This window comes from Glandiceps talaboti, chromosome 2, assembly GCF_964340395.1.
Source record: "Glandiceps talaboti chromosome 2, keGlaTala1.1, whole genome shotgun sequence".
NCBI classification, from domain to species: Eukaryota; Metazoa; Hemichordata; class Enteropneusta; family Spengelidae; genus Glandiceps; species Glandiceps talaboti.
In genome coordinates this window covers 19,626,867-19,651,693 of record NC_135550.1, presented here as the reverse complement: position 1 = coordinate 19,651,693, position 24,827 = coordinate 19,626,867, and the positions used below count along the sequence as shown (strand labels likewise).

The 24,827-nt window shown below is 34.5% G+C and overlaps 3 protein-coding genes across 4 annotated transcripts; 2 read left to right on the top strand and 1 right to left on the bottom strand.

Moving 5' to 3' along the window:
• The first annotated feature begins 252 nt into the window (after nucleotides 1-252).
• LOC144453708 (N-terminal kinase-like protein) lies at nucleotides 253-15,249 on the top strand. The gene is made up of 20 exons (XM_078145041.1): nucleotides 253-415; nucleotides 1,795-1,854; nucleotides 2,195-2,275; nucleotides 2,595-2,711; nucleotides 3,518-3,738; nucleotides 4,393-4,483; nucleotides 4,999-5,154; nucleotides 5,592-5,750; nucleotides 6,291-6,398; nucleotides 6,912-7,025; nucleotides 7,907-7,999; nucleotides 8,351-8,413; nucleotides 8,792-8,980; nucleotides 9,364-9,439; nucleotides 9,596-9,721; nucleotides 10,400-10,629; nucleotides 11,197-11,691; nucleotides 12,775-12,987; nucleotides 13,492-13,654; nucleotides 14,584-15,249. The coding sequence occupies exons 1-20, from the start codon at nucleotides 296-298 to the stop codon at nucleotides 14,712-14,714; spliced, it is 3,006 nt and encodes a 1,001-aa protein (XP_078001167.1). The 5' UTR covers nucleotides 253-295; the 3' UTR covers nucleotides 14,715-15,249.
• LOC144453710 (uncharacterized) lies at nucleotides 15,005-18,265 on the bottom strand. Of its 2 annotated transcripts, XM_078145045.1 has the most exons (4): nucleotides 18,123-18,265; nucleotides 17,575-17,719; nucleotides 16,882-17,008; nucleotides 15,005-15,939 (listed from the first exon to the last, which is right to left on the bottom strand). In XM_078145045.1, exons 2-4 carry the CDS (start codon nucleotides 17,707-17,709, stop codon nucleotides 15,824-15,826), a joined length of 378 nt encoding a protein of 125 aa, XP_078001171.1. In that variant the 5' UTR covers nucleotides 17,710-17,719; nucleotides 18,123-18,265; the 3' UTR covers nucleotides 15,005-15,823. The 2 variants fall into 2 exon arrangements, with proteins under 2 accessions (XP_078001171.1, XP_078001169.1); XM_078145043.1 differs by lacking the exon at nucleotides 18,123-18,265 and having other exon boundaries at nucleotides 17,575-17,790.
• LOC144453709 (ribosomal RNA processing protein 36 homolog) lies at nucleotides 17,864-24,827 on the top strand. Its single transcript, XM_078145042.1, has 10 exons — nucleotides 17,864-17,909; nucleotides 18,675-18,779; nucleotides 19,500-19,515; nucleotides 20,023-20,083; nucleotides 20,780-20,860; nucleotides 21,472-21,546; nucleotides 22,057-22,153; nucleotides 22,492-22,566; nucleotides 23,210-23,327; nucleotides 23,881-24,827. The coding sequence occupies exons 1-10, from the start codon at nucleotides 17,871-17,873 to the stop codon at nucleotides 24,009-24,011; spliced, it is 798 nt and encodes a 265-aa protein (XP_078001168.1). The 5' UTR covers nucleotides 17,864-17,870; the 3' UTR covers nucleotides 24,012-24,827.

The following is a 24,827-nucleotide window of genomic DNA, read 5'->3' as shown; positions in this document are numbered from 1 at the left end:
TGTATAATGTAGTCGTTTATCAGTAGTACACTGTGTTTTATATATGTATATTTCTGGGAATAATGAATGTTTTGGTAATGCTCCCGCTTTGACTGGCTCAATCACAAACGTTGGAGAGAAATCCCTTCACCATGTTCACAGACGTTCTTTCTCCAGCAACTTTGGTTCAAATGTAATATATAGCGCCCTCATTCAACACTGGAGGCGAGTAATCAGAAACACATGCACTAATTTGAGCTATGTGAATGAACTTTTTTACTTTGCTTTATGACATTTCATATATATCGTAGCCACAATGTGGTCATTTTTTTCTCGAGACCCTACCAAGGATCTAGCATTTGAAATTGGAGAGAAGTGTAGTCTGACGGAACTTGACAATAAATCAATTTGGCAACTACACGAAGGCAAAAGAAAGGTGAGTATAAACTACTTCCGGCTTTGACCTGCTCAAAATGACGTGGCTGTCTGCTGATGAAGTGAAGTGTGACACATTCATGTATCTTTGGCCTGGATGAGGTGGCATCACTTTAAAACATAAAACATTGTAAGCAATTTATCGAAAAGAATAAAACAAAATGAATGAATAAAAAACGTTGTATACTTGCTTTTTAGAATTTGGTTTTGCCATATAGCTGAAATCACAAGCTAATTTAACGTACCGGAGAGTAAATAAAATGAGAGTATGTCCTTGTAAACAAATAATCAGATAATGTTAAAGTGCAGACTCCGGTGAGATAATGCACTGTATCATGAACTATGTCATAGGAAGATATGCAGATAACTTCAGGGTAAAAAAAAAATAATTTTAAATTTATGTATTTTCAATTGTGACAGGTAATATTTGAAAATACAGCATAGATGAAGCCACATTCAAAGAATGTTTTGAACTACTGATGAAATTGTTCATTTAATGCTACAACAATTCCAATTACAAAGGTTAATAAAAAATGTTGATTTTGTATTTTATTTAGACCAAATAGTGTTGCAGCTGATATGAAAGTAGTTTAATATATATTAATGGGGCTTTATCTTGCTTGCATTCAGAACTAGCTCTGGAAATATACTTCAAGAACTCTGACATGTCTCCATTCCACTCTTCTATGGTTTCTCCCATAAGAAATACACTTGACTGTGCAGATATTGCCTGCACACAGTTTTTGCAAATGCCCAGACCAATTTTAATGTTAGTCCATAACTATGAAAGTAATCTGATTAAAACCGCTAAACTAAATCTAATTCTTGTCTGGTCTGATGTATCTTGTTCATATCTGTGTGTTTTACTTGATAACTGTTTGAGTGTGGGCAGATTATTCCAGCTCACATTCTTCGAGTAAAATAGACTGCCCAGACCCATATTAAAGTCCATAAGGTGCATGCATATAAAAATAATAATAATCTTTATTTATCCAATAAAAAATATTGGAAATGTGGCTTGGTTTAGACAGCCTCCTCAAATAAATTAGAACATAATACATATAAATTTAACAATAAGACAAGTGGGAAATCCAGAGCACAGATTAAAATACCAATATAACATTGAAAAATACAAAATTCCAACAAAACATGTACACTAATCACATTTGTGTGTGTGTGTGTGTGTGTGTGTGTGTGTGTGTGTGTGTGTGTGTGTGTGTGTGTGTGTGTGTGTGTGTGTGTGTGTGTGTGTGTGTGTGTGTGTGTGTGTGTGTGTGTGTGTTTGCATGCATGTGAACTTTTGGGGTGAGAGGTAGGAAGTGAGGAGTAGAAGTAGATATATTAGTAGGTCAAAATAAATGATAAATGTTTTCACTACAGGCCAATGGAGAACCAGTATCTGTATTTGTGTATGAAATCAAAGGAAGCAGTGAATCCCAGGTAAGTAATCAATTCAGGTGGTAGGACACTGTCACAAACACATTTATATATCCTGAGTTTCTCTGAGAAATGACAACATATATATCATAGTTACTGATTATTAAATTCAGAGACATTGTCTTATATTATAACAAATGAAAATTTAAATACATACATTATTACTAATGGTTACTGTTTTACTAAATGTACCACTTAGCTTTTTTTTTTAAATAGTGGTTGCTCTAATTCACTTAATCAAATTTTCAACTAGTACAGGTTAATCTATTGTCATGCAGGAACCAGACTTGTATGTACATGTAGGTATGTAATTATGAACACATCACTTTTTATTTCTCTGTAGACACAGACAGCTAAAACTGCATTTAAGAGAATCAAAACACTTCGACATCCAAATATACTTATGTACCTAGATGGTCTTGAGGTGAGTAATTGTAATACATAGTTCAACACTGTCTTTACAGTAATTACTGTAAAGACAATAGTTGTTGTTGGGCCCAAATCCTTCCCCGCACCCCCACCCCACACCCACCAGAAATCAAATGGTTTACCCTGAAGGAATTAAGTTACAGTGGAATGGATTTAAATTTTGAGCAGTGAAGATATCTTATTTAATTTCTAATCTAATCAATTTATTAATTTCATTCAAAACTTCCTCTTAAAGAGTTCCTATTAAGTTATATTCTTATTTCATGATTTTGATTCGTACATTTTATTTGTATAAATTTTATTTCCTCCTGCAGACTGAAAATTTATTGTATATAGTAACAGAGAAAGTTGAACCATTAGAGTCTTATTTGAAGACACACAGTGTTAAAACTAATGAATTATCTATATCGTGGGGTCTTCATCAAATTGTGGTAAGTACAGCCATGGCAAGATTTACTAGAAATTTCTAGAAGTTAGTGATTGATGTGTCTGTATTTGTGGCAAACAAAATAGTTATACATATAGCCTGTTTACGGCATTTATGGTGTATTCCATTCAATATCTCATACCTTAACGTTACGCTTGTAACTAGAATTGCTTAAAACTGTTAATATGGTTTGAAAAAATCCCAACGCATAATTGCCCAATCAGCTTGCCATCACCATGGAGTATTCAAATGTATGCAGATAACACACATGCAAATGAAGTATATGCAGATTAACACACATGCTGACTACATATGTTCATCTGCATATAATTCATTTGCATGTGTCATCTGCAGACATTTGAATACCCCATGGTCATGAACAAGCTGATTGGGTAAGTATGTTTTGAGATATTCAAACCATGCTAACAGCTTTTCGCTATTGTAGTTACAAGTATAAGATATGAGAGATTGAATGAAATATACCATAAACAGGCTATTATACATGTGACATACATACACCAAATAGATATATATGTATGTCTATTTTCTTGATCAGAGTCAGTCCATTAGACATTGGAGAAAACATGTATGGTCAATCTCTCCAAATCATCCAAATGTTGTAAAAATATCTAGATTTTGTGAAAGATGGAGTTTAGAATAGAAAACACCAAGTGGTTACTGAATGATGTATATTTATATAATGGAAAGATTTTCATTATTTGACACTGAGAATGAAAGAAGAGTAATACTAGAAACTGATTGTTGTGTATTAACTGAACTATATATTTTTTATTTCAATTCTGTATATAGAAAGGACTAAGTTTTCTAGTTAATGACTGTCAACTCATACATAATAATGTTAACATGTCATCAATATATGTGGATAAAGCTGGAGAATGGAAATTATTTGGTGTAGATTATGTCTATCCTGCTGATCAACATCCAGTACTAAAACCACTACCAGCATTAGAAAAGTATGACCCTCCTGAAAAAATTGACCCATTGAAACCAAAGAAAGGGTCTTCAAAATGGTAAGTCCATTAGTCAAAGTAAATTAGGTAAGGGGAATGATAAGTTCTGTCCATCTTTGATGCAATCCTGATAGCTGACTTGTAAAACATATTGAACATTTTTGTCAATCAGATTCAGATTTAATGAGGTGAAAGCAGCTGTTAAGTGTGGGTTGCACATTGTTCAGAGAAGAAAAGAAAAAATATTATGTACCCTAGTGTATATAAAATTATGTTAGCTGTAGATGTGTTTGTAGAGTGGTGTCTAAATCCTACCTCAAAGAAAGTTACAAGATATTTCATTCTAGTTTATTGATATGATAAAAGGGTACAAATGGCAATCACAAGATGTTGTAAATCTCTGTAGTATCAATCCTTTGTTGTGGATCAATTTTTTTTAAATAGCTGTGTCAGATGGTACCTGTCAGATAACTGCTTTTCACATACAAGAATGAATGTTCATGGACTCTGGGTGCATAGTATCAAATGAACATTTCTACTCATACTCAAAGACTCAAAAAATCATTAGGAAGTGATCCCAAAGTTTCACTGACATCTCATCAGTTTTTCACATCTAAATTTCAATCCTAATTTTAATGTGGATAGGCCTTAAGAGATATTTATTTGTCTTTCATGTTAGGAGAATGACTGTAATTGAACATCTTTTTATCCTAGGGCTGCAGACATGTGGGGACTGGGTTGCTTGATTTGGGAAGTCTTCAATGGACCTCTACCTAGAACGTCAGCATTGAAAGCAGTTGGAAAGGTAGTACTAGTAAAGTCTCAGAATTGCATGGTTTTGGATTGATGTGCCAAATTGTATATACTGAAAGTGGGTGGGCTAATAAATGAGCAGGGGGGTTATACTCAAACATGGCATTGGATTGTCCACCCACATGTATGTAGTGAGAACAGAAATCCACATGTTTAGATTCAACTCCAGCTGGTGTACTTAGGATTGTAAACAAATTTCATGACAAATCATAGCTGTCTTTCTATGTTTGTGTAACTAATGTATTAAATAGAAAATCTATCAGTTATACACATAGTTCCCAATCAAATTAGACAGTGAAATATAGTCACTTTGGAAACAGTTACGACACTGTAGTCCATTGTGTTGTGTTGTGTTGTGTTGTGTTGTGTTGTGTTGCGTTGTGTTGTGTTGTGTTGTGCTGTGCTGTGTTGTGTTGTGTTGTGCTGTGTTCCTCTATTTTCACAAAAAAAGGAATATAGCATGTGATAAAGTGTTATATGAATACAACTGTTACAATCTTTTTACAGATTCCTAAACCTCTACTTCCCAATTACTGTGAATTAGTTGGTGCTAATCCAATGTCCAGACCAAACCCTTCCAAATTTATTCAAGATTGTAAATCACCCAAAGGTTTTATGGATAATGGTTTTGTCAAAACCAACTTATTTCTTGAAGAGATCCAGGTGAGTGAAAGATCATGCTGGCTGGGAAAATTAGACATGAACTTTGTATGACATTTGTGCCCTGTGCCGGTGTGAGAAAATGTGATTAAAATGAAAGAATACAATAAACAAACATATATTTGTATATTAATACTTTAACTAGAAGGTTATATTAACAACAGAATTTAAAGTCCATATATGTATAGCTGTATTTGGAATGATAATTTTCATGTGTTCTTATTTTCTACTGCGGAAGCCAGTTGCCTCGAAACAAACATCATCTGGCTCAACAAAAATTTGACTAGTTTGTTACATTTTATCATAATATATGAGTAATTTGTACAATTATATAGTGGTAGTGTTACTAAAGGAGACTAAAACCTTAAAAAGAATTAGAGTATCAAGTTGTTTGTGTTCTTTGATGTTTCATCTTTCTATGTGTCTATCTATTGCATCAGATCAAAGATACAACTGAGAAGACTCAATTTTTTAGTAAACTTAATGAAGAATTGGATGATTTTCCACAAGAATTCTGCAGATATAAGATTCTTCCTCTCCTTCTGCAAGCATTTGAATTTGGAAATGCTGGATCTGCAGTCCTGACACCTCTTGTAAAGGTATGTATCTCACGTACAGTTACACTGGTATTTCAGTTACAGTGGAAACAGGGTTAATGTGACATTTCATTAATGGGATGGCCATAACATTTTTTAGAAAACAGAGACAACTTCAAAACTCAAATAAATAGGTAGATAGGTGTAGCATAGTATAGAAGCAGAAAAGTAACCATGTTGTCTAAAACTGTATTAGTAAGAAAGTATATGATGATTAAATCCATTAAAATCGTCAAGTCCATGTGCAACCATTTCAGCAGAAACTTGTACTATAAATAAGTAATGTTTTATCATTTCTCAATGTGATAAAGTACAGGTTCTTGCTCTGTGTGTGTGTGTGTGTGTGTGTGTGTGTGTGTGTGTGTGTGTGTGTGTACACACGTGTGTATGAGTATGTGTATGTGCATGTCTATCTGTGTCTGTGTCTGTGTCTGATTCCTCTTTTATTGTTAGCTTTAATACGTTGAAAATGTGCCTTCCTTTATGTAACTTAAACTTTGAACTCACAAATTCACAGCCAATTTTCACTGGTTTATTTTACAGCTTGGCAAGTTATTGGAAGCTGATGACTATCAAAAGAAAATTGTGCCTTGTGTAGTAAAAATGTTCTCTTCCACTGATAGAGCTACAAGGATAAAACTACTACAACAGGTTAGTGATTGGGTTTTATTTCAAGGTGTAGATCACCAGTTTTGATAGCATCAATGGTTACTAATTGGGATTCATTTCAGTGTGTTACTAATTGGGGTTCATTTCAGTGTGTAGATGACCAGTTTTGATAATCATTGATGTTTTGTGATCTATAACTACGTATATTTGTGTGCAGGAGGCAGGTGTCACCATACAAATTTTTAAGATACATGTCAAAATAATATCAGAATGAAGCCATAGAATCAAATATGGCTGATGCATACTATGTTACCTGTATGAGAAAAAAAAACAGATTGTAAATCTCTTGAAAACAAGATGGTGAATCCCAGAATTTCTTTTATTACTTCAAAAGGACCAGGAACAATCTTTCATATGGCAAAATTTTGAGAGATTTTAAAAAATTGGTCCATGAGACAAATTATACTTTAAACCACAGTCAACAATACATAAGACAGAGACTTTCATTCATAAGATCTCATTCAGTCACTTGTATTGTCTGGTCTTTATCCACAGATGGAGCATTTTATAGAATACTTGACAGCAGATATTGTGAATAATCAGATTTTTCCCAATGTTAGCCATGGTTTTATGGACACAAATCCTGCAATCAGAGAAGCAACTGTAAAGGTGAGAGAGATAATACAAGGTGACAGATGACACTAACAAATAGTCAGTGATGAGATAGAAGGGAATTTGACAGCCTGTAAAGCATTCAACACATAGATAACAAAATTAATGAATCACTAGATTCTGATGTATACTTCTCAAATATGAGATGGTAAAGAATGAATTAGAAGGAAGGTATCAACAGAAAGCAACAGGTGCTAGGATTTGTTCTCAAACAATCTGTTAAGTTAATGGTGAAAGGTCAACCCATTACTTCCTAAATCTTGCAGTAGGGAGACGAAGCATACTACATGTATTACTAAATTGAAGAATTGTGATGTGGAGGTTTCTACTCATACTTCAAGAGATACTTCAGACAGCTCATGATTTTTAGAGTAATTTGTATTCTAGCACAAAAGTCAATGACGATGATATTGATCATTGCACCATGCTCAAGCCAAGATATTGTCTTTGAACAGAAAATATGGATTGTATACCCTGGTCATTCTACATCACGATAACCTGTGTCTGTGTTACTGGTTGTGCAGTGCTTGAAATATAAGTCAAAATGTTCCAAATCACCATTATTTTTTCCAATTTTTCATAAATTATGCTTGAGGAGGTATAATTATATTATTCCCCAACATTTTTCTTCATTTCGATGGAAAATTACTCATGACCTAAGGGTTTGTCACTACTCATCTAATGACTCATAGCAACAAGGCCCACTTAGGCCACTCATATTTTCCTTGGCTGATGGAAGCAAAATATTGGGGATTGATATGTAAGTATTTGGTCAGAGTTTGATCTGAATCTGTCACTAGTTTGTGAAACCTTTGGTCGTAGAAATGTTTTGTGTATACATACTTCTACTTATTACTAGCTGTATTTACTTGTTACAGTCAATGCTACTGATGGCACCTAAACTGAATGAAAAGAATTTAAATGTTGAAGTCCTCAAACATTTTGCCAGACTACAGTCTAAAGATGATCAAGTAAGTCTCATGTCAATATTTCCATATATATAATAATTGTCTTGCCAAAGTATCTGGTAAACACCAGTTCTGGGTTCTCTGTGTTTTCTGTGTAAATCTGTGAGATCCAAATGGCGTATGATAGTGATTTCACAAAACAGCTAAACTTACTCTTGTCCAAGAAGATGAAGTTGACCAGTGTTCAGTAAATGAAGATGTTCACTTTCCCTTGGCTACATCTGAATAGAAATTCTTTGAATTCTTAGCAATTAGATTAGATAAAATCTTGAAAATGACAAAAACAGGAAGAAATCAATGTTATTTTTTGGTTATTTTTGAGGATGTCATGATTATTTTGTTTCTTCCATATAGCCTGGTATAAGGACAAACACTACTGTTTGTATTGGCAAGGTTGCTGGCCACCTGACTCCCCAGGTAAGAATGTTTGTGTGTGTGTGTGTGTGTGTGTGTGTGTGTGTGTGTGTGTGTGTGTGTGTGTGTGTGTGTGTGTGTGTGTGTGTGTGTGTGTGTGTGTGTGTGTGTGTGTGTGTGTGTGTGTGTGTGTGTGTGTGTGTGTGTGTGTGTGTGTGTGTGCGTGTGTGTGCGTGTGCATGCATGCGTGTGTGCATGTGTGCATATGTATTTTGTTAGGTGTCAGTTTTAAATATTAGCCTCTATCAATATGTTTGTGTGTCATTGTATGTGTATCCATAGTTAATATGTTTACCTGTCTTTGTATGTTATTAAGCTCCTGTAAAGTACAACATATATAATGTTACATTGATAACTTTATTTACTTTATTTGTCCTACAGATGAGACAAAAAGTGTTAGCATCGGCATTTCAGCGGGCAATGAAAGATCCCTTCCCACCTGCAAGGTCAGCTGGAATTCTAGCTATGATGGCGACACAGAATTACTATGCCATGAGAGACGTTGCATTTAAAGTATTACCAACATTATGCAGTTCTACAGTAGATCCAGACAAAAGTGTTAGAGAACAGGTATGTAGTCATCAATCTGTCCTCCCTCCTTCACAAATGAATTATTCCACCGTATAGAAGCAAGGCTTTGTTGATTCTAGCTTTGGATGAGATGAGATGGAAATATTCATCATCAGTGTAACAATTCTAGAGCCTATATGGAATATTTTCATTCATTTTGTTTCTTTTGGATCAGATCAAATTTTCAGTTACTCTCTAAATGTTTAGTTTCTGAGCTTTTGGAAACTGAAAGAATTAGTTTGATAACATCAAAAGATAGCCCAGTAAAGTGTTACTAACTTCAGCCTATGTAGAAGTTAGACTATAGTAATAGTATCACCATAAATTTGATTTGAGTGTATGTAATGTATTTTGATAATATGTACCTACTGTTATCATTATAGGCATTCAAAGGCATAAAAATATTCTTAAAGAGGTTGGAAGATGTGTCAGAAAATCCTGAGAAAGCCTTAGAAATGGGTAAGTAAGATATCTGAATGTTAATCTTGAAGAAACATCTTTTCTGATACTTGAAGTCTTCTAAAGTGTAAATATCAATTATTTTATTTCACAAGAATACCATGCAATGCTGGGCCTACTAAAATGAAGTTTTATTTTTCCTTCTATCTCCATTAGAGGCTGATGTTAATGCTGCTGCTAGTACAACACAAAGTACAACAGGTTGGGCTGGATGGGCTGTGTCCTCTATTACATCCAAGTTTTACAGAAAGAAGCCGAACACAGCAGAAAGTAAACCAGCTGGTAAGATAAGTGATGGTCAAGAAACCAAATTTGGTCACTCTCGTACAATGTAAATGTATATGAATTCTTCAAAATGACATGCACAAACTGTACAAATGTTGGGTTCCATGTATGAGTTTGTATTGTTTATGTGCTGTGAATTCCTTATGTTATCAGCCAATGTTGTTATACAGTCATTTATCCAAAAGTCGTCATTGTTTTCATTATCCTAAGTAAAGCAGGAATTTATACCTCATGCAACTAGTAACACCCAAGTGAAGTTATTCCACAAGTGTAAGATAGTACCATTTCATTCACTTTAATTAGAAGCTTAGTATGTAGCCTCTCTAAGGTATCAAATCTCAAAACTATGTTGTCAGCTAATGGAAAGTAAACTGAGTGGAATGGTAACATCACTTTTGAATATTTAGCTCTATGTGAAATCTTGACAGCTATGTTTACACTCTAGACATTGACTAACTATTTACTTGCTTTGCATTGATTTGGTATCATTGTACATAACATACTGGGCTGATGATTAAAGCAGTTGTATACGTGATATAAAATGATATAAATGATTGTGGCACACAGTGTAGTCACTCTACTGGAATATTGTCAGTTGTATCAATAATGATTGAAGATGAGTAAAGAAATGGCATAGATATCCTAACATGTAACATTACTATGGTAATATTTCAGTTGGCCAGCCAAATTCATCTACCAATGCACCGACTTCAAATAAACCAATGCAAACCAAACCTACAAAACCGGAAAACAGGGAACCTACTGTGGCAAATGAACAGGATGATGATGATGATGAAGAGGAGGATATTCCTGCCATTGAGAAAGATGTGGAAGTTGCAGAAGATTCTGGTTCAGATTACGGGGATGGGGATTGGAATGATGATGGAGACTGGGGAACTATGGATGTGAGTGTACAGTATTTACTTATGGAGAAGATCAGCATAGGAATTAGCTGGTATATTAATTAACAGGGGCAAACTCCGTATTACTGTGGTCATTTGTTGTTGAATATACAAATTGGTTTTATGATAGGGGAGTTAACACTATTCTTGTCCCAAAATAATCAAAATGGTAAATCTTGGTTAGAAGAGGCTTGCTGTATACTGGGGTGAGGCATCATGGGAAATAAACAATGTGAGGTGCTTCTTTTTGTTCTCTGTATAGCTAGCTTCATCATTGTGTGACCATTGTTTCATGAGTTGTAAAGCTCCTAACATTGTAACTTACCCACAATGCCTCACAAGTGTATAGCAGACCTCTTTTAAGGAAGATATACCAATTTTCATTACTCTGTGTTAGAAAACAGCTGTTTTGTTCCCATGCATAAAGAAATATAACTAAATCAAATCAGCCATACTTTGTGTTCCTCTTTGTATAGTAGGCTGTCAGTCATAAGTACTCTACATTTACCACTACATATGTTAAATCATCGTTTATGTTTTGTCAGTGAAAACCTGTGACTTTCCTTGCAGGACTTTTCAACTTCATCCAATATTGTCTCAACTAAGAAGACATCATATGATACATCATCAGGATGGGACAATGATTGGGAAGATATGACAACAACAACAACATCTAAACAAACAAAATCTGTACCACCAACAAAAACAAAATCTGCCTTACAAACTAAATCAACTGCCACTTCCAAATCAGGAGGACTGAAAGTAGGAGGAAGCAAAAAGGCAGATAGTGACATTTCTGATCTTTGGGGAGACGACTGGGGGAAAGTTCCAGCCACAACAAGCTCAAAATCTAGTAGTCTGTCCACTACAACAAAAACAAAAACTTCTCAAAAAGACGATATTGGTGGGTGGGGTGGTGATGATGATGACTGGGGTAGTATGGATACAGAAGGAAAGGATCAAACTCAAACTGAAGGCTGGGACAACGATGACAATGATGATTGGGGAGCTCTTGAAGACTTCCAACCAAAGAAGAGCAGTTCAATAGTTAGTGGAAAAACACAGGTAATGTATTTGCATGTGTTCAAAGTAGAAATTAACTTGTGATTTTGGTTGTTATAGCATATAGGATGTTATGCATAGAATGGTACTAATTCACCTACTCTCTTCCATCATCATACTGGACCCCCTCCTTTGCCAACAGCTACCCATACTACCCCATCAACCACTGTGACTGGCAGTGTATATCATTTTGACAATATTCATTATTTGTTCATTCCGTGATAATGTTCAACATAGAGTAAAATTTCAGAATTTTATTTTGTACACTGTATACTATGCGAGAAAACATAATCTGGATTGGACTGGATAAAAATAAAATCTGTCCAAAAAAAAAATCATAGGAATATAAAGGACTACATTGTGCCACTATATTGATGGTGTAAATCTAGATATGTGATTGGTCTAGACATCAAAATAACTGTGCTAAAATAGTGATATAACACATTTGGCATACCTAAACTAGCCCTGAATGAGAATAATATACTGATATTTGACAGTTGATCATTATCACCTGCATCCATTATGGCCACCATACATATACAGCATTGATTGCCTGCACAACACACAGTTGTCCATGTTGAATGCTGATATCTTTTTTAGCTGGGGAAATGAATGAGATTTCCAAAGCCCTAGAATTACCTAATGTTTACTCAAAATGATTGCCCAGCATAGGCCTATCTCATCATTTTTTATCCCAAAAGTGAGGCAGGTCATACCTACACCCCAGAAGTAGTCACAGATCATGCATACATTCTCTGCACTGTAGTAACAATCCATCGTTTTAAATGCAAGTTTAGTGACATCCTTGACTTCATATCATGAGATCATCCATATTGGAGGGACTCAAAATGATAACATCAACAGATATTCAGATTCTGGGGCCAATTTATACCTGCACATTACTTTCACTCCCAACTACAGTGTGTTTTCCTATATTCTGAGTTTTGTAGCTTTGTTGTTGACAGTTTTGTTGTTGACATCAATGTGGAATGCTCAATCATCCAGTCTATAGTAGAATCCCAACCACAATATCAGACTACCATATTAATGCATGCTGTTCAATTTATCTATCCCTGCATGTTTCAGCCTGTAAGGACAGGTGGTAGTGGTGGTGGCCGTCCTAGTGACACAACAGTATCAACTAAGCCAAAGACAAAACCTCCCAAGGGGTGGGATGATGACATAGACTTCAAAGCTGATGATAAAGGCTTTGCCTCGGCTAGTAGTTATAACTGGGGTGGTGGTGGAAGTTCATCAGCCAGTGATAATTTCTTTGGTGATACAGGTGGATCAAGTCAGGTAAAATCTTTATCTTGGTAGATTTATAAAACAGTACAACTTGTTAATAAATATAAGGACATCTAGACACATCTATTTGCAATAGCTTTCAAAATTTCATATTGATTTAGTTTTGTTCCTGTTCAGTGCCATGGAACATTACTTCATCTTTGATTTTAGTGCTATACAAATTCATTGATTTATTGATTTGGGTGTGTTTTGGTGAATATTATGTATTGCACAGAAACCATGTGTGTGTTTATTTGTATGTCATACCACAGCATCAACTCTAAGAGTATTTTGTCAAAAGTAGAACCAAGACAATCCCATCCATAAAGATATGTTAAAACTTGCTGACTGACATAGCTAGTTAAATTTTGTGTTTTATTGAGACACTTTCTTTCATGAAATACTACTTGTATTACTATACCCTTTACTTGCATAATTTAGGATTGAGACTTTGTTTTTATAATGCAAAAAACTGACCAAAGAAAGTAAGTCTTATGTTTCTTTCATTTTTGGCAGAGTTCAACAAAACCCAGTAGTACTACACAATCATTATTTACAGCACCTTCTAAATCTAAAACAACATCTTCAAAGATGACTTCAAGTGGTGGAACTGACTGGGGAACAGGATGGGATGGTGGAGATGATGACACTGGCTGGGGGTCATTTGGTGCAGAGTCAGGTGAGATTGTGAACAGAACAAAACACTACACTACTACATTCTCCCATTAGAAGAATAGTCTCTTCAATACGCACAGAGTGCAGTTACCAGTAGCCAAGATTGGAACTTATATAAAATTATTGGTTTATATTGCTAAGAAGTAAATATATAAACTAGGTCTTAATCTCATTCTCTTTGGAGCTGTACCAACTAGCTAATAAAATCATAGTCTATCAGCTAGCCCTCGGATGTTCTTCCGATAAAATACGACACACAGCCGAACAACGCTATCGAGGATGGAACATCCGAGGTCTAGCGAATGTCATCAGGATATAAATAACTGCCAATCAGAGAACCGTATTAGCGACAAGCACAAACAGAGGACAATAGCTAAATTTTCATGCATATTCATCTTAAGGAGGGGCTTTTAAAAATAACCACCAATGCGTTAACTAAAATGTGTGAATGACAACGTCTACACACTCATCAAACACAATTACCATAAACTGATAAGACATAGTAATGACATAAATGTGTTTGTCAACACCTGCATGCAGAGATTGAATATATTAAAGTATATATATGCCCAACCCACCGCTTATCGTAATCTCAATGGAATGTCCGGTCTGAAAATGACATTCGCTAGACTGTTCGGGCAAGCCCTCACATGCGAACTTCGTTTGCTTATAGTTATAGCATCGAAAGAAAGCCCGAACGTCTAGCAGCAAGACTAATAAAATCATGGCCATAGACTAAACTAGTTCTATAATGAGCTATTTTCCAGTCATAGTCCTAGCAAAATAAGTTTTTTCTATGTATGTATGTGTGTGTGTGTGTGTGTGTGTGTGTGTGTGTGTGTGTGTGTGTGTGCGTCATTTATCTCAAATACCCTACTGGTAAAACTACACACTTACACATTTTAAACTGTAAACTGAATCACTCATTTACAGAGACAAGCAAGGCAGATTTGGCCAAGAAAAAGAGAGAAGAAAGAAAACTGCAAAGAGAAAAAGAAATCCAAGCTAAGAGAGATGCTAAGAAGAATGCTGGTGCCATGAAATTAGGAGCAAGAAAACTTTAAATATTCAGTCATTTACAGTGTTGCAGCTGCTGGTATCTTGGAATTGGCCTTCAATATTTAAGCAATACTAGAATGAAAAGTTTTGTGATATGTAAAGAATTATGTGCAAATCCTTTACCTTTGAATAGCTTTGATTTGAAATGAAACGGACTGTCATTGATAGACAAATACTCTCTTGTTTGGGTTAAACCCAAAGATCTAACCAGCACACCCAATTGTACTTTTATTTTAGTAACATTCATCTTTGGTGTCTAATCATTTTCACAGTCACAATGTCCGTTCTTATGTTTTATTGCAAATTAAAGTCATTACTCTTTTGTAAAAAAAAAAAGGTTTAACAACTCAGCAAAGAAATTGATTACACAAATCCACATAGTCTGGTTTAAAATGACTTTTAAACAATGCAGTTTAGTTTAAAATGACTTTTAAACATTGTAAGTACAGTACATGTATTCCACTGTGTATGGTGTTGGTACTTATATACAGTATTCCTTCTGTAGAAAATGTCACTTTATTCTTCCATGGATGTGTAATAAATATATATACATGTAAATAAATCTTTGTAATGTTTTCTGATGTCATATTTCACTGGTTACATAGCTGTTCTGGTTAACAACTTATTTAGGAAAAATCTAGTCAGACTTATGTGATGACATCATGTTTACTTGAATATCTCTGAGAAACAAACATAAATGAAACTGTAGTAAATGTGATGTCTTCACCAGAGGTCTTCACATAAACCCTTGCAAGAGTGGCAAGACAATGAGATTGTGGTAAATATGATGATGGTATTCCTATAAACCCTTGCAGGAAATCGCCAAAGTGGCTAAACACATGTTAAATGTAGTTGAACTTCTTGAAAGACTTCAACTATCACATTTAAAATAACAGTAATCATACATGTATTAAAGGCAGAAATAAGTCTAACTGGACTGTTCTTTTGATGATGTAGCTATGATTGCAAAGTCTATTATGAGCAAATAATGTGTGTATGTTCTTAGAAAGCATGTGAGTTCGTTGCATAGAGAATCACGTGATAAATGATCAGTTAATGCTATCACATCAAGCCAGCCATTTCCTTGCATAATTAATAACTGTCTCAGTCTGTGTCATTTCTGTGCAGCAACATCTCTCATAGAGACTCGGAGTTGTTGGAGGCTGGATTTGACGTCGCTTATATCTTCATTCATTTTGGCTTGTTGACGACGTAAAGAGGCAAGTACACCTGAAATGGGAACAAGTTTAAAATCCTTATTTCTATGACTCATCTTGCGTCAACATTTGTGAACTAAGATAAGATATGCTAGGCAATACTCATTAACTCATTTTGGAATTTTTGTGTCTGTGTACTACATGTACACACATAGCCTGCCACATCTCTCAAGATAATAATAATACTGAGATGGTTTATTAAAAACAAGATTCTGACCAAAAATAAAATGATCAAATGGCTTGAGTTCACATGTCAGTGAAAAAAATGTTACCACGGTGATAAATCATTCAAAATAACCCTTTGCTTTCTGTTTGTAAGAAAGTGAGCAACCATTTCACAAGATTAGGATTGATGTTTAAATTAATCAGTTTTGAATTCAAACATTTTATCAACTTCAAAATCCAAGAAGCAAAGTCCATCATGTGATGATTACTGATATCGAGGTTACCATCATCATCTTATGAGATCAAGATTCTCTATGAGGTGTATATCTTGCCTAGCCTTGAGTAGCAGCTCTGTTTTTCTGCTCTCCCATCCCCTCACCTAGGAAAGTAGTGGGTTGGGGTGGTTTGACTTGAAGAGAAAATTGTCACCCTTTTCAGGCATGAACAATAGCAAATTACCTACCCTGTTTCAGATGGCAAATTAATGATTGACACCCATAACAGTTTCAGTTATGATTTGACATGCAACACAATATCAACACTTTCTTGGACCCCGTATCAAACAAATGCAAACACTATACCTCTTTTCAGACTCGACCAAAAAATAGACCCTTAGTTTGGGTGACATATACAGTTTTCCAATGGGACTACCCCCCAGTCTCCCACCCCATAATATGACAGAGTTCCAATGTTTACAAATAACTGACCTTGACCAAAGAATCTGTGTTAATTTTCTATATAAAATCTGATCAATTCACATTTTGTAACTTTATTGTATGTACACACTCACTTTCAAGTAAGTCTGGCATTTCTGTGAGTTGGTCTACAAGTTTACTCGTCTCTTTGTCTGCATCCAATCCATTCTTTTCTGTACCATTTGCACCCCACTTCTTTTCCAGAGTTCGACCTTCAACTTTCTGTGTACAGAAATAAGAAATAGCCATGAGCCATGTAGTGTGAATATTCATGAAGGTGAACCAATGAGATATAGAAACCTGACTATGATGTACACAATAGTACATGGCCATATATAGTCAATGGTTGGAACACAGTCCCTCTATAGATATGGGGCTGTAGTTGGAAACATGAACAAATATGAGATTATTGTCCCTGTCTGTACACTTTTCTTGATAATTCATGTGACTTCAATATTATAGAGTTTAGAAAAAGTAAATCTTCCAAAGTAAACACATGCGAGAGTGAGGCATGGTTGATATTAAAATGAATCCTTGAATTCTAAATAAATTGTTCTGTTCTGACTGTCACTTATCCCGGAAGTTAATTTGTGTTATTTCATCAAATCTATCCAGAAAACACCTATGGACATAAATCGTGGACGCAATGTTAGCCGAGTAACGGTGTTACACTTGCCCCAAACAATGTTAACATTAACTTGCATTCATTGAAGTATATAATAGATTTATAATACTGGTGTACCAGCTTTCAAATGTGAGTGCGTGTGTCGAGTTATGCACGTACGTACCTCTGCAAACGTATTCACATCATCAACTAATTTCGAAACATTTTCACGCGTTACGGTGATTTTACGTTCAAGTACGCAGGTACATATTTTCTGTTGTTCATAATCTTTCTTCAAAGTCTCCATTTGGTTGGTCATAACAAGTCCCCTGGTAGGATACATGGTACATAGTTCAGTTAAAATTTCGAAAACTTTGATTTATAGACTATGTTGTGTAGGTGTATTTGAATGGTTAACAATGCAATGCGTTGACCTCTGAACCGGATGCTGTTTCCTGTTTTTAAAAGACAAATTTCAACATGGCTTCTTCCAAAGCCGAGAACGTGTCCAAGAGAAAAGTAAGTAATACTGAGTGTATAAACGAGAATCTTGTAAAGCATAACGTGTCGATAAATCTGTTTGAACTGTAGAATAATGTAGTACATGTATGTACTCATAAAGTGATACTGAAAAGATGGCATGGGGAAGAACGTACAACACTACAGCATGAACAGTGCTGGGTTGAGTTCGAAATATTTAAATCATAAATGTAGTACGTAATAGTCACTTACAGAAGAATAAACAGAATGCCGTATGACCTAGAACATGTAGAATCTATCCCGAACAAGAGAGGTTTTGTACTTTCCACATGGCTCGCTAGTCTTAATTTAGTACTGCAATTCTGAAAAGGAGGTTGTTCTCAGCTGTCGGTATGGCGCCCTCATCCGAAATCTCGTAAAATTAAACACATGGGGAAGTCACCCCAAGACTGCTACTGTTTATTTACGTTTGTAAATATATCATCGTTAAAATTTATGATTTGTATTAAACCATGTATGTATTGGGGTAATACACCCATAATTAATGCACATGCAGGGTAATAAAATCAATACATAGAATTGATATACTTCACAAATGAATATTTATCTGTGTTGGTATTGTTAAACTTTTGATCCAAAACGCAAACTTGAGAATTGTTACCTGAAATTTTCGACTGCACACTTCATTCATTGTCAACATATTGACCCACAATTCAGAACATGTGACCTTATGGGGTCATAAGTGCCTGGAAATTTGTATTTGGATCAAATTATTACATGATACTATACGTTTCTTGATTGTAGGACTATGATATTGATAGTTCAGATTCAGACATAGACTCTGATTCAGAAGATGTTGAAAGCAGTGGCCCAGAAGAAGAGACAATTGACCCTGTCCAACAAAGAATGGTTTGTATTATCTACATCAATAAATTACAAGCCGAGAAAACAAATGTAGTGTAGATTAAATATATCATTGGTAAAATATATCCAACTATTTTCAAATCAACTTGGATAACAAGATATGATGCAAATCAGCACACTGCCATGCCATAGTCATTACATTTCCTTATTGGACTTTTGCAAAAGAACTGAAAAAATTCAGTCATTTTGTAAAAGGACTGAATAGAATTATTTACACCACAAAGTGTCATGGTACAAACATATATTATAGTCCCTCACATTTGAAGTCAAAAGGAATGATATGAGAAATAGTTCAAATGTTATCAATGTCGATGAATATTTATGTTTGATACCATTTTCACTCTGTGTGGACATAAATATGGCCATCATTACTTGTAATAATAAACATTTAGATAACTGAATATATGTCAGTATTGTTAGCTGCAAGTGTGAAAACTGATATTTTTTCTTTCATATTGCCTTATATTGCAATGTATTCTACTCTTAACATAGAAGAATGAGTGCAGAAAGCAAATGATAAAAATAACAGGGTCACACACTCGACTAGTTCAGATCAAACTATTTCTGTGGTCCTCACTAGATGTAATACCATGACAATTTCTTTGAAATGTACACACTTTTAATCTTTTGTATGTGGTGAATAAAATCAATTCAGTAGTTCCATTATTAAATTTGGCTTTTTTCTTTTCACTTGTTATTGTACAGGCACTGATCAGGCAAGGTAGGTGACATTTAAATGTACTTTTACACCATTGACATCTTTGAATAATTGAAGGTTATATTATAGGCTATATATCAACTCAAAGAACAAAATCTTGGTTTTTCATGTTTTGTTTCAAAACTTGTTTCAGGAACAAACCACATTCTGGTTATCAAAAAGACAAAAGATTGTATAGTTTGGCCACTAGGGGTCACTGTTTGAAAGCATCATTTGACCTGAAGTAAGGGCAATGATAGCTGCTTCTTTTTTCCCAAAAAATATAATTTCTCAGTGTTTCATGACAAAAGTTAATCATTCATTTTCAGTCCGAAACATTTTGCGATCACAATTATCAGGAACTAATACTTTTTTAAACAGCTACATTTTGTTGACTACTTCATATACTTCTATTTAATTTTGCTCCACACTTTTGGCACCCTTTGTTTAATACATTTCTTTAAAAATGACCACAAAGTGTGTAATTGGAATAAGGCGTATTCTGTCAAATAATCACTCTTTCTCCACCAGAACTATCAGAAGTTCCTTTTGAAGAACTGCAGAAGTTGAAAGATAAAGTAGGAACAAAAATGTAAGTTTTACTACTATAGGTAGTGGTTGTTTTAATAGTTTTGTAGTCAATGGTCTTTAATTTATATTACACAGAATATAGATAGAAATTAAAACATTTTATAGTAATAATACGTTCTTGTACCATGACCAAGGGTTTTTATTATTTACGAGTAACGTTTCACCTGTTCAGATCGACGGGCTTAGCTTTGTCAAACTGTCCATTTGCTGGCTTTACTGTTACTCTGATACTCATAAGTAATAAGAACCCTTGATCATGTTACAAGAATGTATTATTAGTATTACTATATCTTGCCAACCTGATGAATGTGTTTAAATAAACATACAATTTTAAAATGTCAATACTTGTGGGAATATTTGATTATTCTGCATGTATCTATCATGTATCACTGTACCATGACATTACTTTTGGAATTACTTGCTGTCATGTCAATTATTTTCTTTATTTATGTTATTCCACTGTTGATATATATACACAAGAATTGTTGCCACATGCCCTTGATCAAATAAGCAAAAACGACTAAAAACATATTTGGACACAAGTAGCTGACAACCCTTCTAGAATACTCTACTGTTCTTTTCATGTGTATGGTGACCACACCATCCTCTTTCAAGGACACAAAAGCTGTTTGGGCCAAATTGATGGGTATCACAGTACAGCATTTTTCATCCAGATTTGCTTTTTTCTTATTTTCAGATATAAAGAGGCCATGCTGGGGAAAAGTCAAAATACTAAAGCGGCAAAACAAAAACAGTTCAAAAGAGCAAATAAAAATAGGTAATATTTGTGTTTTATATATTAAATATTCATTATATAGTGGAATAAACTCGGATTGTGAGGAGTGTACAGTTTATATTAGACTATATAAAAATCCTCACAATTTGCTTTTAGTCCAAGTGTCTACCCCCATATTATCAGGCACAAGTGTTCTTTTAAGACATTGACCTTTGACCTTCAAGATTAATTAATAATGAAATCTAGCCATTTTCTGCATATCACAGACACTATTTAGTATTTATTTGTTGCTACTAATTTCTTTTTTTAAGTCATGTCATTATTCAGTTACATAGGGGTATGGTATTTGCGGGGACCGTGTCTTCTACGATTTTACTTCAGAGCGTCTGAACGTGAAGAGTGTTCAAACCAATACTGATGATGGCCTGACCACACTATAGTACTTAAGATGTTTAAGAAGTGTTATTTGGTCAAAAATTAAAACTTAAAAACTATGGGAATTTTATTAAATATGTTTGTTTTTTAGGTGTGACCAGATGAAGAATTATTGAAGACAATATGACCTGATTGTTGATATGCAAATAAAAGCCTAAAAATGTGATTTTTTTGTCAAAAAGTTTTCATGACAGCTTTGTTTTGTGTTTGTTTTACAGACCCATGGAAATGTCATCTAAACATCCTGTATCTAGATATAAAAGTGTTATACCAGTTAAAAAGAAGGTGAGAAGGTTGCAATTGACTTGATGAATCTAAACAACTTACAATACAGTACAGTCCAGTACATGCAGTGAAAATACTCACAGATGAGAAACAGCATGTTTTTCAGTTAGACCATACAATATGAAGGAAATATCACAGTCACATTGTGGTTACTCACCTTGCAGTCATTTTTTGAAAGAAGTGTCACAAGAGGGGGTGCCCCAGGAAAAATGAAGGCAAAAATCACACGACTACATGAAGCAGTGCAGTAAACAAAATTTGGCTCAAACTTGAGTTTCAGAAAATTATTTGATTTGAGACATATTTAACACTACAGATAGATATTATTGGTTGAGAATGACATTAACTTTTGAAATGAAATGCTGAGAAATGATGATTTTTTCACAAGAGGCAAGATTAGTCTGCTATCATTACCCTCACTTCTGGTCCAAAAGCTTTCGAACAGCACTCCAAGTGGCCAAACTGTACAGTCTTTTGTTTTTCTTATAACTTTGTATTTGGTCTTGTTAGGTGAGAAGGGATCCCAGATTTGATGATTTATCCGGAGAGTACCAAGAAGAGATATTTGAAAAAGGATATTCATTTCTAACAGCTGTCAGACAAAGAGAAAAAGAGGTATAATGATTTGATAGGATTTGACATTGAATTTCAAAATAGTGGCGTTACCTATGAAAGTTCTACTGCAATAAATGAGTCTGTCTTTTGGGACATCAAGACAAGTTTGATTGATATATATTAGGAAGTCTTCAGTAATTACAACAGGGAGGGTCGGGGAAAATTCAATCTGATTAAAATCGGATGTGATGAATACGTCTCGATTTCTTTATTTACCTCAATTTTCTTCCTTTTTTGTTGTTTGTTTTTTTATTTTTTTTGTTCCACGAGTGATCGTAAGCCTTGCCACATCTGACCTTGTATAATAGAAATAAATGATCTTGCTATTTTCATTACAGACAGTTGAGAAGGAATATAAAAATGCAGAGACAGACAAGAGTAAACAGAAACTCAAGTCACTTCTACAGCGTATGGTAAGTATCATACTCTATGTAATCTCTGCTCATTTCATACATGAAGAGATTATATATGTATGTTTTGCATTGCATTGTATTGGCTTTTCACACGTGTATTCAATAAAGCACCTTTTACAAATCACAGAGAGCAAAAAAAAATTGTAATTATAAAGACAAGTCAGCTGTATCACTAAATTCTGATTTCTGATGAAACAGTGTTTCCATAATGCCTTTACACATACTATATAAACACATTAACATCTGTGTAACACCAGTGCCATTGCAATGGCCACTGAAAGTTGAAAGGTCAAAACACCATCTGTTGATTTCATTCACATTTAGATAAACAACTATTTGCTAATCAGTGAAAAAGAAAGGATGTTTCCATGGCAACTTCATGAGTAACTTCACTGATGTCATCATCTTGCAGTAAATGAAATGTGTATATTGTTCATTGTACAACAGAATATGCATAAGTACAAATTCACTGTTGAACCAAAAAAACATGATTATGCCAATTCAAATGTTTCCAATGCCGGTTTGTTGCCTGAAAATATCGGAGTGAGGTTATTCATAAAAGGGAAGTCAGACCAGATAGCAAATATTGTTTAATTAATAGTCATAAATATTTACATTGTCATTAAAATGTGCCTTTCTGTAGGAAGATCAAGACAAAACTGCAAAACATAAACACGAGAGGAGGAAACGAGAACAAGATTTCAAGAGGAAAATGAAAGAATTGACCAAAGACGGGCAAACACCGTACTTCTTGAAGAAATGTAAGTGCTTAGCTTTATTACTCAGCCAAGTCATGTTGTAAGAAGACAAAATACTGAATAAAACATGACGGAAAATTAAATGAAAATTTCTACTCACAGAGTCAAAAAATTTCTTTGAATCCCAAATTTGTGCTGATATCCTGTCAACATCATCAGAGGCGGTTATGAGATGTCTGCGAATATTTGGGATTTGCTTACAATAAATTTTTGGAGTCTGTGAGTAGAAATTTTCATTTGTTACTATGAACCCAGAGTCCATAAACTTGCATGAAAGAAAATGAAATGCCAGTTATGAGGTCAAAGGTCAAATGCTAGATTCAAAACTTAGTACCTGATGAAGTATTGTTTTGCTTTTATGCAAATTACCAGGTCTGTCATATTAGTCATCATACACTTGTACAGACTAAGGGTAGAATTTGACATGTTGTACATTGCAAGAAAATGTCATGACCTCATTTACATATGTTTATTTCCTGATGATGGCATATTTATGATATCTTCTGAATTTCATAATTTTCGTTAACTCGTCTTTTTTCTTTTCTTTCTTTCCCAGCTGATAAGAAGAAGTTAGAGTTAGCGGAAAAGTTCAGGGAACTGAAAAAGAAGGATCAGCTTGACAAGTATTTAGCCAAGAAAAGGAAAAGAAATGCAAAGAAAGATAAAAAATACTTACCGTCTAAATGAACAGATTCAACTCACACAGCTAGTAAAACCATCCACCAAGAATCTTTCAGTAGTAAACTTCAGAAGTGGTCTGTAACAATGTTAGGAGTGGCGATTATTTCAATGTAATGTTATGTCCCAACCTACTAGGAATAACATTGAAGATCGTTCGGATGTAAAAACACTGCTCATGTCTGTTTGAAACAGGGCAGGTGTCAAATGCAAATTTATGGTAAAATTATGTAAATTTCATTATTGTTTTCATAGTAAAGATGGCCAACCAACACTGTGTCCATGTACATGATGTAAAGAGACCACCTGTTAACCTGCAGGGCAGATAAATATGACATTTGTTACTATATTCCACAGAGTTTGCCTGACTGGTGTTCCATCTTTCCTCATACATATATTTATTTATGTAATTAAAGTATCTTCCATAGGAGGCTAGATGGCAAACCTGGTATGCATTCTCTCCACACAGCCTGCAAGCTTGGTACTGACATTTTAGTAATTTTGCATGGATACCATGCATAGAAGCTGATTGGTTCAATAGGTCACATGATGCCTATATGTTGATTGTGTCAAATTACCCAGATGTGAACTCGGTGGCTGTATACTGAAATGTGATCTTTGTATAAATAACCTTGAATGTCAATATGTGATATGCTAATTTTATGCTGATTTTTTCCACATGGTTGATGAGATATTGAGGTATGGCCAAAATTACTGGGCTTTCAATTCCGAGATTGCAAGCTGTATGGAGAGAATACTTACAGGTCAACCATCCAACCTTCTACAGGGCTATGTTAAGAATGTAAAGTATTGCAATATATAGAT

What these genes read in the sequence shown, in the direction of transcription:
- LOC144453708 (XM_078145041.1), top strand. Translation starts at nt 296, where the DNA reads ATGTGGTCATTTTTTTCTCGAGACCCTACCAAGGATCTAGCATTTGAA. An exon ending in AAGGAAGCAGTGAATCCCAG is followed by an intron (nt 1,855 to 2,194) that starts GTAAGTAATCAA and finishes ATTTCTCTGTAG; the next exon opens with ACACAGACAGCTAAAACTGC. An exon ending in ACAAAAGTGTTAGAGAACAG is followed by an intron (nt 8,981 to 9,363) that starts GTATGTAGTCAT and finishes TTATCATTATAG; the next exon opens with GCATTCAAAGGCATAAAAAT.
- LOC144453710 (XM_078145043.1), bottom strand. Translation starts at nt 17,733, where the DNA reads ATGTATCCTACCAGGGGACTTGTTATGACCAACCAAATGGAGACTTTG. An exon ending in ATGTGAATACGTTTGCAGAG is followed by an intron (nt 17,009 to 17,574) that starts GTACGTACGTGC and finishes TTCTGTACACAG; the next exon opens with AAAGTTGAAGGTCGAACTCT. An exon ending in AATGCCAGACTTACTTGAAA is followed by an intron (nt 15,940 to 16,881) that starts GTGAGTGTGTAC and finishes TTCCCATTTCAG; the next exon opens with GTGTACTTGCCTCTTTACGT.
- LOC144453709 (XM_078145042.1), top strand. Translation starts at nt 17,871, where the DNA reads ATGGCTTCTTCCAAAGCCGAGAACGTGTCCAAGAGAAAA. An exon ending in AGAACGTGTCCAAGAGAAAA is followed by an intron (nt 17,910 to 18,674) that starts GTAAGTAATACT and finishes TCTTGATTGTAG; the next exon opens with GACTATGATATTGATAGTTC. An exon ending in AGTCACTTCTACAGCGTATG is followed by an intron (nt 22,567 to 23,209) that starts GTAAGTATCATA and finishes GCCTTTCTGTAG; the next exon opens with GAAGATCAAGACAAAACTGC.